General features: G+C 36.8%; 1 protein-coding gene across 1 annotated transcript in view; it reads right to left on the minus strand.

Moving 5' to 3' along the window:
* Positions 1-13,880, minus strand: part of MDFIC (MyoD family inhibitor domain containing) — a 43,390-nt gene that overhangs the window by 29,008 nt on the left and 502 nt on the right. Inside the window, exon 2 of the mRNA XM_010180875.1 lies at positions 2,812-2,943. Within this exon, the coding sequence (XP_010179177.1) occupies positions 2,812-2,943 (132 nt within the window). The remainder of the gene's footprint in view (positions 1-2,811; positions 2,944-13,880) is intronic.

The raw sequence follows: 13,880 nt of genomic DNA on the forward strand, positions 1-13,880 counted from the left end.
GGAGGAGATCTCATCATCTAGAGATTTAAAAAGTGGGACTTGAGAAAAGGACTGTAAAGGCAAGGTAAACTGAAAACATCTTACTGTGGAAAACAGGCACAACATTTCAGTTTATTGATGTTGCCTGGTAAACTGAGTTCACAAGTGCAAATGAGAAATCATACATAATGAAGTCATTACAGTCTCTCTAACACTGGACTTCGTTGTTGGTGTGCCAATAAAACTGACTGATTGATCTACTTCCATATAACAGCAGGATAAAACAGCTGCAAACAAGGGAAACCTTGGAAATTAAATGCTGGAAACATTTATAAAGTGTAAACTAAGGCTAAAACAAATGGAGTATGTACCAACTGCAGGGGTGGAAAACAATCTGCACGGGAAAAAAAGAAACTGAATCATTAGGACAATAGTGAATAACTGTTAATACCTGGGAAAGTTAAAGTATTCCCTGTCTAAAACAGTTTAAAGAAACAGTTTTGACATAGACCATAATGATCAAAACACTGTTTATTTATAACCTCTAGCTTCTTTCAATATGCGATATTCTGCAAACTTTAGTCTAGTGGAGTGACAGATCTCGTTGAACCACAGCCATTTTGAGCTACAGCACTCGTTATTTAAGATTAAATACCTAAGTTTGTGAAAAACAAGATTCTCTTTGCTCTACTTGTTCTATTTTTCAAACTTTACTTACTAGGTAGATCAAGCCGTAAAACGTTTGCAAGCTACAAGAAGTACTTGCAATAGAGCTAAACACTGTTCCTCAGTATGTCCCTACTCATAGTCACAGGCTCCCCCTACCCTGCAAAAAAAAAAACAACAACAAAACAAACAACCAAAAACCAAAAAATAGAAGAAAACCAAGCTGTTTTCATTTCACCAATTTTGTTTCTTCCATCTTTGACACTAAGAATATTAAAGGTTAAAAAACCCATGAATTTGAAACAAAGGGAGGATTGCATTCCAGCAGCTACTCAAACATGTATGAGCTACTCTCATAATAAAGCCAGTACTATGCAAAACTCTGTTAAGAGTACAAGTTTTAGAAACTTCCAGCTTTCACCTAAACTTGCTTTTCATAAAGTCGAAGGTAAAACTACTAGTGACTCCAGGAAGAGCAGAGCTGTGCACACTGGAGTAGTGCATCTTACCTACATGCAGACCTCAGAATTTTATCCTATCTTTACCTTTTTTCCCGTTACTTTTTTAATCCAGATAACCTTCCCATCACAGAGACATGTAACTGCATATAACTGTCAAGTCACTTTACCCTTGCTTCATTGCTAGGGACTTGCATAATCTGCTGCAACTTCTACTATATGCAGAATAATTTACCTTTTCCTCTTCCTCTTCCCCATTGCAGCCACTACCCACTGCAGACAGTATGTCCTTGCAGTGAACAGATCAGAGGAAGCACAGCACCACCCTACTGTCCTTGGTCGTTTCCTCCATAGTTCAGGCATGCTGTTAATTGCTAGGGAATAAATTTGCTTTCCCACAGCTCTGGGAATAAAGAAGCCTCTAGGAAGAGGGAATGAGAAGGGAGCCACTCCAAAAGCAGCAGATGCCATACGCACCTTCCCATGCCCTCGACACAAGCACAAAGCAGTTGCTTGTTCAGCGACAGGCCTAAAATAATATTTTCGGATTAAGTAAACTCTTCTCCCTCTTTACAGCCCTTTAAGAATTGTTTTTAAATTGCCATATAAGTACATTAAGGGTGTAAGTATTTACCTGGATTCATTATTTAGAAAAATGGATCAACTAAGATTTGAAAAGAACTTCAAATGCTAACACAAAGTTCAGGAGAAGATGACTGTATAGATAGGATAAAACAAAACAAAAAAAACCTAAAAAGAAATCGATAGCTCCAGAGTTATAGCACCAGTTATGACAACAGCAGGTTCAGAAATATGAATTTACCCCATTGTGTATCGTGTGGTATGTGTGCAGTGTAAAGACAGACTGACCCTGAAGTGTGTGGTCAGACAATGATCTCAGAGAGCTGAAGCGCCACTCAGCATTTAGTCCATTTGCTTTCTGAATACACCCTGTAATTAGAGAACAGTTTCTCATGCTGCCCCTCCCTTGAGCAACTAATGTTCACAGAGTTTTAAAGTAGTATTAGTTCTGGCAGTTGACAGAAATATTTTTGCCTCAGGAGAGTGCAATTGTGGATGATCTTTCGGACAGCATATGATCTTCAGTTCAAGACAGAAAAATGGGAATAACCTTGCACACCTTATTATTTTTCCAAGACACACACTAAGAACGTGGACTTCTAAAAACCAATTAAAAACCCCACAGTTCCATAGCATAGGTCTAAAATCTGGTCTCACAGCATTCTTCTAGTTTTGAAAAGAGTAACTACTTTAGGATTCAAAACTATGAACTTACACCTCAGCAGTGCTCAGCTAGAAAGAACTGTTCTCAGCATAGTTTACTCTGCTGCTTAAATGTACAATCTGAGAAATCAAAGCCGGTGACACAGTTGCATACTACAGCTCATGAGCCGACTAAATACATAGACCCCATTCCAAATCATAAGAGAAGAATATAAATTTAAGGCTTTAAAATGTAGATGCTACAGAGGTCTATATTATACTGCACCACTCAAATTACATCTCTCTTTGAACTCGTTACTTATGCGTGCTTAGAGGAGTCATTCCAGGAAATAAATTTGGTAGACGTGCATTATAGTTGCAACACAATTGCATTTGACACACATTTCACTAAGTCAACAGGCAGGATCACGTTACACTGTGAAAGCAAGCCTAAATGGCAGCAATTTGTTCTGGAAATACTTACTTCTGATGAGGTCACCATCAGTGCGATTTGCCCAGATGGACTGATTCTGTATCTCTAGTTCCGTACTTTGGTTACTGGAAGGCTGTTTTGTGTCTTTATCTCCTGGTGCTCTATTCTCTTGGTCAGTTTTTTCTAAATCAAAAGAAATTTTAAGATATTAGTTTCTATGGTATTTTTCCTCTATGGGAACAAAACTCTTATTTGAAAATCAAAAACAAGAGAGCATAAAACATAAATTGTCTTAGTATCTCATGTAGTTTTCCTTAAAAGTAATTCCTAATAAAGTCAATTTTCAACTTGTTTTCTTGTCCAGATCAAAATAATTCAACCTTAAGAGTCTTTTAGTCATACTGTGTTTAATCATGCAAAATAATACTCAGCAGATTCTGTAACAGTAAGTTGCAGTTGAGTTTGTTAATATCTGGTTACCTTCCACAGAATTTTCAGATAAAAGATTGAATCACTTATTCATACAAAAAACCATTGGTTTTTTTGCCCATGTACATGTGACTCTGGCATACAAAAGCCATAGAAAAATCCACAAAAGTCTGTTCTCCATTATTTACAATTGAATGTATTATTAAAGACAAATATTATTGAAACTTCAAAATGGCTTGGTACAGAAATTCAAAAATTTATTATAACACAATTACCTATTTTTCATTGAAAAATACAGCTTTTTCAAATACATTCCTGAATAAAAGTCAATGTTTAGCCTATGATGAAAGGAAAAATTAGTTCTTTTCTCCAAGTATATGCAAGATGCAAGGAAATTTCCATGGTAAGGTTATTTGAGTGATTCTTAAACTTACCACAAGATAGCAGATCTTGTTTTGATGATTTTGCCAGTTAACACATACAGACCTCCATTTTCTCAAACCCAGGTAAGTGACAGCTTTCATTTTTGCTATCATTAATGTTTTAATAGTCAAATTCACACACCAAAATCTTTCTGTTCTTGATTGCTACAGGTTTTTCGTACTAGCATTCCACGATACATTTCCAAATCAGGAATTAGTTTGTTCATTATTCAGTTTCAGATTATCAGTTCATATCACTTACTAGAAGGGTCTGTAAAACACTAAATATTTTCAGTCTTGAGTATTTTTTGAATATACATACAATATTTAATATTTACAGTAAACCTAAATGAGCAAGTGTTGGGAGGTCTCTTAGCTCTATTTATTTGTTTCAAATAAGAACGTGTTTATAAACCACTTATCACAACATGATAATACCACATCCTCTAGTAAAGGAATGATTCCAGTCCTGATACACAGAAAAATCACTTATTGCTACTGCGACATATTAAAGGTCAGTTTCTTTATGTAACCAACAGCAGTTTGATTTTAAATCCTAACTTTCTGCCTCTGTTATCCACCCTATTAAACTGAGGCACTGAACATCACTCAAAATAATATATGCCATATTGTATGTATAGTAGCATGTGCCTTCAAGCACTGCTGCTCCCCTTCTATTAATTTCTACCTCTGAAATGTCTGACCCAGCTACCTACCTCTGTGGTTCTTATCTCTCAGCCCTCCCTCCCATCACCATTTCTTCAACAACTTGTGAATATTTCCCTAAGTCCATCCTGAGATGAACTGTTTCACTGGGCTTGTCGTAAAGTTACTGACATTACTGGGAAGATACCCATTGACTTCAGTAAGTTTTGTATCTTGTCCTGATGACTTAATCTCACCTAGATACTCATCCTAGCCAAAAAAAAAAACCAGATTTTTTTCAACTTTCGTGACAGACATCAGATACAAATTATTTCCACCTGATACCTAACAGATACAAATCTAACTGTATTGAAGTTCAATGATTTTGCCTGTGCAGTTAAGTATTACATGCAGATGTGTTTCAAAAGTGTTTGAAAAGTGCTCCAAAATAGACTGAATGAAAATAAGTAGCATCCTGGAGAGAGCTAGCGTAAAAGAAATGCAAGCATTGTACACCCTGCTTTCCATGTAGAGTAAATTTAAACAAGCTAATTTAAGAGATTTTGCTTTTAAATTACTCCACTACAGTACCAACTCCAAGATAACAGCAATATCTACCTTGCAGTGGTAGTACAAAACTGGAGAGTTACTGTATACAGTTTTCTTGTATAGGCTACTCTTTACAGAACCCTACTATTTCATGTATTAAACAACAAACAACTCTGTGGAAACATTAATGTTAATATTATGGTCCCCCAGTGATCTAGACTACATTTTTATCTAATAAATTTGAAGTAGTGCAGAATACAATCAGTCATCATTGGGGGGGGGGCAGATTTAGTGTTCATTCTTCTGCTTGTTTTCTGCTCAGTATATTTTTCTGGGTTTTGGGGGGTTTTGTTGTTGATGGTGGTGGTTTGGTTCTTCTTTTTACTGTATAGGTTGCATGTGTATTTTTCATGTTTACTTTTATTATTCTAGCTGGATATGGTAAATGGCCAGTGAAAAGCCTGTAAACATTATTAAGAGTTAACAAGAAAGAAGAGGCACTATGAATAAGTAAAAAAAACCAAACCAATGTTGCAATTGAACACCAAACAATTTTGACAGGAAATTAACAACAACTAATGTTAATTGAGTATCTGTTCTTTGATCTACTGAACTCATAAGAAAACTCCCCCATGAAAGTCCATAACAGAAACCTACATTGGTGAAATTCAACATTTATCTTACTATATCTTACTTTGTACTTCAGAGTGACCCACCGGAGCAGCTGATCTCCTGGCAGATGCTGCTCTGTGGGTGTGGCGGACTGACTCTGGGCAGCAGCCAAGGACCACATGACTGCTCCTTCCCTCCCAGCCCGCAGCAGGATGAGGGGAGAGAGCAGAAAGGTCACAAGCAAGGAAACTCGTGGATCGAGGTATACTTTAATAAGTGAAGGAAAGAGGAAGGAAAAACAAAACAAGTGATGGAAAGGCAATCATTCAGCTCCTCCCACAAGCAGATGGATGCCCAAGCCAGTCTCCAAGCAATGGCTACCTTCCCTAAAACCTCCTCCTCTCAGTTTTTATTTCTGAGCGTGACATGACATGGCATGGAATTTCCCTCTGGTCAACCTGAGCCAGCTGTCCAGGTTGCGTTCCCTTCCAGCCCCCTGCCCACCCACTTAGAGGGCAGAGTGGGAAAAGAGAAAACTGATGCCGTGCAAGTGCTGTTCAGCAATAGCCAAACAATTGGTGTGCCGTCAACCTTGTTTTAGTCACAAAACCCAAACACAGCACCACAGAGGCTTCCATGAAGTAAATTAACTATCCCAGCCAGACAGTACAATGAGGCTTCAGAAAAAGTAGACCTTAAGCTATGTTTATTTAAGATTTTTTTTCATACATCCCTTCTGGTGCATCAGAACACTGAAAATAGATAAATATTGGTGTCCTGATTAATTAATTTTCTTGAATGTGTTCCAGGTCACAGTTTCAGTACAAAGGAATTCCTTGATTTATCCCCTATAATACACAGTTGATGATAGGATCAAAACTTTTTTTTTTTAATTCTAGAGGTGCAACTACAACATACCAGCTACAACCAATCACATAGGAAAACAGCCTCAAGCACACTCTTGAGCCTGTGGTTTGTTGATGGCATTATTTTTGGGTTAGGTGCATAAAAACATTGATAAGAGTAGTTTATGAAAGATAACACATTTATGAGTCCAGTAAGAATTGATACAAAGACCTTAATTTTCCCTGATGTGCCATGCTTGTGGCAGAGCAGCTTTAATAAAGCCCACAGCTGGCACAGATACTAATGGCTGGATCTGGCCATAGACAGGTATGACATTTTTCTATTGCATCTTCTAATACATTTATAATGCTTCTCTGTTTTAATCAAGCTTAACCTTAAGAATTTTTACATAATACTTTCTTAGTATTAAGAGGAGTATTAAGGAAGCTTCTGCTTAGTACACTCTTCCACTGTCATGTGTAGAAAACCTCCAAAACTGACAGTCAAGAAGAGATGTTCTTCCTAGCAGTTCAAATAATGGAAAGAAAAGACTCATTATCTTCCGAGTCTGGCAGTGCTGAAGTAGAAATCCCATCTCCCTTCAAAACCACAGAAACCTACTCTGGGTCATGTCACAAAAGCAACACAATCTTCTTACCTACCACTGTTTAGCTCACAGACCAGCAACCTGTGTGGCAACATACCTCTCCTAAACTAACTGCAGTCCCTATGCTGAAGAGCTTCTAGACAAAAACCCCATAGGAGTGACAGGTGTGATTTATCCAGAAGGTAAGCATGGGCACAAACTCTACTTGTGTAGAGATTAATGCAAGTTTAAGGTTTAAATAAGGAAGAGATATAACATGCTGGCAAAGTATAGAATTGAGATGGTTAACAGCCCAAATCATATCTGTATTACAGACAACTGACAAGCTACTTACTGAAAAAAAATAAAATTTTAAATACATCTCAAAATTACTGCTTCATTAAATAAGTGAACAAAGTGAACTCCTAATTTTTTGTCATTTGGAATTATTAAAGTATATATAAATCACTTTCATAGTACATTTGTTTATTTCGCCATAATCTTGTTATCTTTATTTTTTAAATTACAGAGCAACACATGTCTTTCACAGAATCAAAAGTTTTTTTCAGTGTTGAGACTCTTTTAACATTGATTGTTAACTCCTGTTCTAGTTTGGAGTATGTGCCTTTGGTTACATACATTTCTTTGCATCATGCTAAATATATTTTACAAGACTCCAACAAAATAGTGTCCACGGTCTGAGTCAGCAACAAGGCTACTATTAGAATAGCCCTGTCAAAAAAAAATTAATACCAAACAGCCAGAATTGTGAAGAAAGACTTATGCATAGTTAGGCAAGAAGGGTATAAAAGGTAATCTCTCCAGATCCCTTCCAATCCTGTCTTCTGTGCCTTTATAAAGTTGCTGGGATATAGATCAAACTAATTCCTGAAAAATTCTTGTACCTCTTCAGAGTTATATTTATTCTAGCTTTTCCTAAGACAATGTAGAGCATATTGAGTTGACATTGAACTAATACACAAAACCGATAGAAAATAAAAAATAAAAAGATAGGTAATGAATGTACATTGGCAGGAGACACCTTAAAGAGCTCAAGTCTTTGACAAATAACCACCCTTCCTTCTCCAAGTGCTTGCCTATTTGTACGTTCACACTCCAGCTGCCTCTACACACTCCGCTACATCTCTTGAGTTTACTCAGAAATGGGTCTCAGTGTGTTCAAACGTGGCATCATACCTTAATGCATCAGTAACTATTTAATATTCAATCTCTGAACCTTTAATATTCAAACTATGAATTAAGTGGGTTGCATGTCCTCAGAGTGTGATTGGCAGCTGATTTCTATTCATTAGATGATACACAAACCTGTATACTGACTCAGTCATCTCTTCCAAGCATGTGACCTATACCAGTGCTTGACTAGCAACATGACAAACTGGACTTGAGAAACAGGTTTAGAGTTTGTCTATTGACAGTGGGACACTGTGGATGTAAAACGAGTTAAAAATCCTGTTGCTGCAACAATAGAAGGCTTTGTTGCTATGACACATTCATTTTCTGTTCACCAACAATGTGGTGGACCACGTCATATAACAAGTAAAGCAGCTGCTGGGAAAGACTTCTGGAAACCTGAGCGCATCGTTCTCCTCAAGGAGAGAGGGAGAAGCAGAAAGGGCTGGCACAGTGGAGTCATTGTGACCTCCAAAAATGCAGAGTCAGGAACGGTCCAACAGTTTTACTGTTTAAGGGCGAAAAAATGATGGAAGCAGAGGGCAAATAGTACTTAGGCACATAAATTTGACCCAGCTGCTGAGATGTAAACATGAGTCCTCAGAAGGCCTGAGTTATCCTTGAACAAGCAGACACAGATTCCAACATACATATGAAAAGCTCAAAACATCTCAAATAGAATTTTGTCCTTCAAAGCAAAGAGAAATTAGAAAAATGGAAAAACAAAAACAAAAAACAACCAAACACAAACACAAAAGTAGATCTATGAGGAACAAAATAGTTGAAGAATGTTTCCAAAAGGAAAGATAACAAAACGGTTCCCTGTCTCAAGCCTACAGCAGTTGAGAGGGATTGAAGCACATGTGGCAAACACCACATTTCTAACACTTCCTTTGTTCATTAATATCCTTGCTGGCAAGGAACAACTGAGGATGCTATTTCCTACTGAAAATTCCACTGTTCGCAACAATAACACAAAGGAACTGCAATACCAGGTTTCACAATGCAACCATTAACAGTGACGCCCACCCACTATTTCATGAAGTGCCTAAAACTTACAGACATTTCATACAAGTGCAGCTGTGCTATTCAGGGACAGAATGCCTATTCCAGTTCATGATATGCCTGAAATGATCTCATTTCATTAATGACTGGTTGTACAATCTAATTAATCTTGATAATCCACAAATTATGGAGTTAGAAGCCCGCATTTAGATATTCGATTGTTTTAAAACTAAAATAACTATTTTTTTTTAATTTCATTTCAGTGGCTTTCACTTAAATCTCTCATAGCAACTTTCAATGGCCTCAAAAATGCCACTGAAAAAAATCAGTCTCAAAATCAGAGCAATTCAACTGAACTTGGAAAGCTCTTACACAGAATTTTCCAGGTGCAAGCTATGGAACAACTATGAATGTACTACAAGTTTGACAGCCCTGGACCAATTTCAGCCATGATAAATTAAAAATCAATAGCAACATGTAAATAGGTACTCTGCACCATTAAAAGCATTAAAAAGTTCAAATACATAAGTGAAAACTTATTTTCACAAATAATAACACTAATTGTCATATGGTCAGTTATAAATTTATGTCATTCATCCAACAATGTTTCACATGTGGACAAAACTAGTTTCACATAAGTGCTAAGCAATACATAAGTATTAGCAATAGCATGGGCCTGTAAAGTGAAAGAGTTGATTTTAAGGACACATTCCATATTATAAAAGTTCCAGGGGGTTTCTACTGTGGACCAGCTCTCAACTTAATCTCAAGGACTGAAGGCTCATTGGTAGCTGGAGTGCATTAGGCACATTCCTGTAGTGCATCTTCCAGATTATTTTGTCCAAAAGGAATCTAGCCCAGGTCACTCCCCAGGATCCCTCCACAGTTCAAACCAGAGCGGGGGCGAACAGGAGATTCACTTCAAAACTGCACTGCTGATCCAAATGAAAACACTGGCATAACACGCTCATTGCTGGATGCTACTTATTAAGAAAGAAACAAGTGTTTAAACTAAAGAGAAGACAACCTCCTGAAGGTCTGGAATGGAATTTAAGAATAATTTTGATATAAAGTAAGCCTGTGAGATGGAACAGAATTATTTCAAGTTTGATGCAAGACTTTACAGTGAACTCTATGAAATACAAGCCTATCACACCCATCTGGGCATGAATCATTTTACTGGAATGGCATGCATGTGAAACTGAAAGCAGAAGTGTATTTTCATGGCAACCTAGAGTTAGACATTTATGAAAGTTTTAGGTATTTTAGTCAGTAACGTTCAATAAATGCCTCAGACAGCGATGAAACAACACAGATTCACTCAATTCTTGTCAGATTGCAAGTGGGAACACAAATACAGAGGAAGTAGTTGGTAAGTTTGAGCAATCTGAGTGCAGTGGTTAACTGTTAAAATAAAAAAACATTACTCCTAACATCAAGGCACTGCTGGTAAAGTGAAATGATTGTGGTGATAGTAATCGTTGCCTCAAGAATGTCCAGACACTCCCCACAATGAGTCTTCTGTCGCTCCATCCCATCTACCCAGCGTGGTTCTCTAGTGCTCCTCACCATGAAGACAGTTAAGCACAGAAAACACAAAGGATTTTGAACCACATCCTTGAAGAGGAGCACGTGCTTTTTGTGCTTTTCTGAATGGAAGTATTAGTTGCTGAATATGGTTTCTTCAGACACCAAATCAGAACTGCATTCTCCATCCAGTAACAGTGACATGGTTTGCAGAGAGAACAGTCATTTATAGAATTTCAGCCTTAATATTTCTATTAGATTTCTCCACCCTTCTCCACTATCCCATAAGAAAAATTGTGGATTTTTTTTCTTTATTTTCCATCTAAATAAGCTAAATATTACTCACTTGTTATTCTAGGTTACATTTAGTTACTAAGAAGCAAAGATAAAAGCATTCCAAATACTTTATAGATGACAGTCCTACATTTTCTAAAATGTGGCCTGATTCTGTAAATATAGGTCCATGTTTGTTGAATTTCACTCTTGTATTCTCTATTTTATTCAAATGCAGAGGATTTAACAGAAAAAAGTCTACCCATAGTCCAGGCAAGAAACATACTTCTGATGTATGAAACGTTCTCCTTAAAGCAGAGAGGCTCAGTCACAAAATGTCACATTCCTTGTTTAGAGACATTATTATGGTACCCACCAGTGCAGAAAATACTTGATCGCAGCCAAATTGAAGAGGTCTGAGCATAGACCAGACACTGTTCACTCTGACTACATTACACAGCTCACGGGTAGAAGTAGTCAGAAGCTGATTCCAAGGACTGTGGAGCTACAGGAGAAGAGAGATGACATGACCAAGATCTTGAACAAAGGTGCATGAGCAGAACTACGCTTTTGGAAGCATGTGGAAAAAATTAACAAGTTGTTTGCAGAAATTAGGTTAAACCTTTCATCCTGTAGTCTGTACCTTAGAGCACGGGACTCTGTTGCACAGATAATGGTTTAAAGACTGAAACGAAGTACTGACATTGCAACAAAAGAAGATGCTATGATATCCTTTGTTCTCTCTCATAGCACAAATTATGTTAATTATTATTAATCTCACAAATATTTAAGCATTAATTAAAAAATGAACTAACAAGGAAGAACAGTGACGGGAGGAGTTGTTCAGAGAGTTTGTTGGTTAAAATAACACACAAAAATTCTTCTAAGTTGCAAAAGGCTGAGCATGCTACGTCTGTAGGCCGAACTATGTCTCAACCCACAGTTTTCACCATCTCCACTGTATATCCCTGCAATCCACCCAAGCTTTATTACTTCTGTATGCTTTTTAATCAGGTTGTGGGTTAGCTATTTGTTGAATATTTAAAATTCAATTGAAGTTACTTTTCCTTTCATGGAAAAATACAATCGGGCTTCAGCATCTGAATGTATATGATAGCAAGCAAAAGAAGCACTTTGAAGATCTGGATTTCTTTACGCTACCTCACAGAACTACACAACAGAAGTTTGTTCACACAATATAAGGTATCCATACCAATTAAACAAATATAGAAAGCATATTAAAGTATGATGTTTTGATGTTATAAAAAATTCTTCCTTACTAGAATGGACTTAATACTTTATTAAATAGACAAAATAAAGCATCTTTATTCCTAGGTGAACATAGATTTCAAGTATCCCACTGTAAACACATGGAGCCATCACATAAAGACGATGATGTGATTCTAAGTATTTTTCAAATTATTGCAGATTTTTCCAAATATCTCTAGCTTATTTCCAGAAATAATATGAATTTCTACCACAGCTTTTAAAATTATCACCAAATTCTAGAGAAGTCAGTATGCTTTTGCATGTCCTGGAGGGTATCATAGAAAGAGTAGAGGGTCCAGACATATTATCTCAGATCTTCAGTCCTGGAATATCTGGACTACCTTACCCTGTAACCACACACTGCAAAGCTGACAACAGAAATGCTGGAATATAGACTGGAAATGTTATGAACTCACCTCTTCCTCTTTCCACCCCCATTTCCCCAACAGAATTAGGCTAGAAAAAAGCAACAAATATCCACAGTTATCCTTAAATCTAAGTTCACTAGAATAAGAATTATGTACTTGAATGCTGAATTCTGTAAAAAAACAGCCCTGCCTTTCTGTGAACTATACATACGCTTTAAAATTGAGCTTGTGCCTTGAAAGGTGTGGCCAGTGAGCAAACCTGAATCAATGTAATACACTTGCTTTTACTTTACTGATCCCTAAGAAAGTAACTTTATAATCCTCCACCTCAACAGCTGTCAGCTTTAATTGTGTCATTCGGATTTCCTGCGCATAACTTGTCCGTGGACAGATCAGTATTTATTTCCTTAATTTTCATAAAAAGAAAAGCATGTATTGAAAATCTTTCCAAATGAAATCACATAAGACTGTATTTCATAGTGAAAAGTCAAGTTAAACTGGCACTGTAAGAATGAGGCTACTCTCCAGTCTGGTTAGTTCACTGACTTACAACTTCAGTAACTTTGATGTATGGCCTACATGCAGAATTTAACCAGTGTGGCCCTTTGATCACACGACAGATAAAAACAACACACTGAAAACAAACATCTATCATTGATACTGATGTTTCTGGCAAAAACATGATTCTAAGAGTTCAGTTCTGCATGCTTGATCTTCTGTATCTAATCGTTTTTATTATTACTTTTTACTGTTTAGAAGTTATGAGTCATTCTCTAGGACAAAAAAAAACAACCAACAATAAGATAAGTATAAGCCAATTTAGGATGTCTCCCTGCCAGAACATTTTCTACTTAGCTATGGATACTTTCTGGTTTCTCAAATGAGTCTTCAACTTTGATTTCACACAGCTATTGATTTTCCAAGTTACAAAAACAAGACTACATCTTTAATCCTCAATTGCACAACTGTGTTACCAGGCTCTGTTCCATTTAACCAGTTGAATAAAGTTACAGTTCTTGAACAAACTTAGTTGTCTGTTCTTCAGAGACTGTTTAAAGAATTCAGACTGTCAGAATTCTGGAAAATAAAGCTGTAGCTGTAAATGAAGAAAAATAATAATAAAGTCTCATCTTCACAGACCAGAACTCAGTAGGCAAACACACTTCTCAATTTGAGGATAACCTGCAATATACCTTGTCAAACTTCCCTACATGAAGGTGATCAGAGTATCAATGTATTTTGTGCAAATGCAAATAAGACATAAAGAATGTACTTTTAAACAACCTTTTGAACAGCATATATAAAACGAGTTAATACTCTCAGAAACTGGTTTTAGCTGCAGCATCACAGATTAACCTATGAAAAAAGCTGCAAGGCGACCTCCAATCTGAACAACAT

Source organism: Mesitornis unicolor, unplaced genomic scaffold, assembly GCF_000695765.1.
Source record: "Mesitornis unicolor isolate BGI_N332 unplaced genomic scaffold, ASM69576v1 scaffold9013, whole genome shotgun sequence".
In the NCBI taxonomy this organism is placed as follows: Eukaryota; Metazoa; Chordata; class Aves; order Mesitornithiformes; family Mesitornithidae; genus Mesitornis; species Mesitornis unicolor.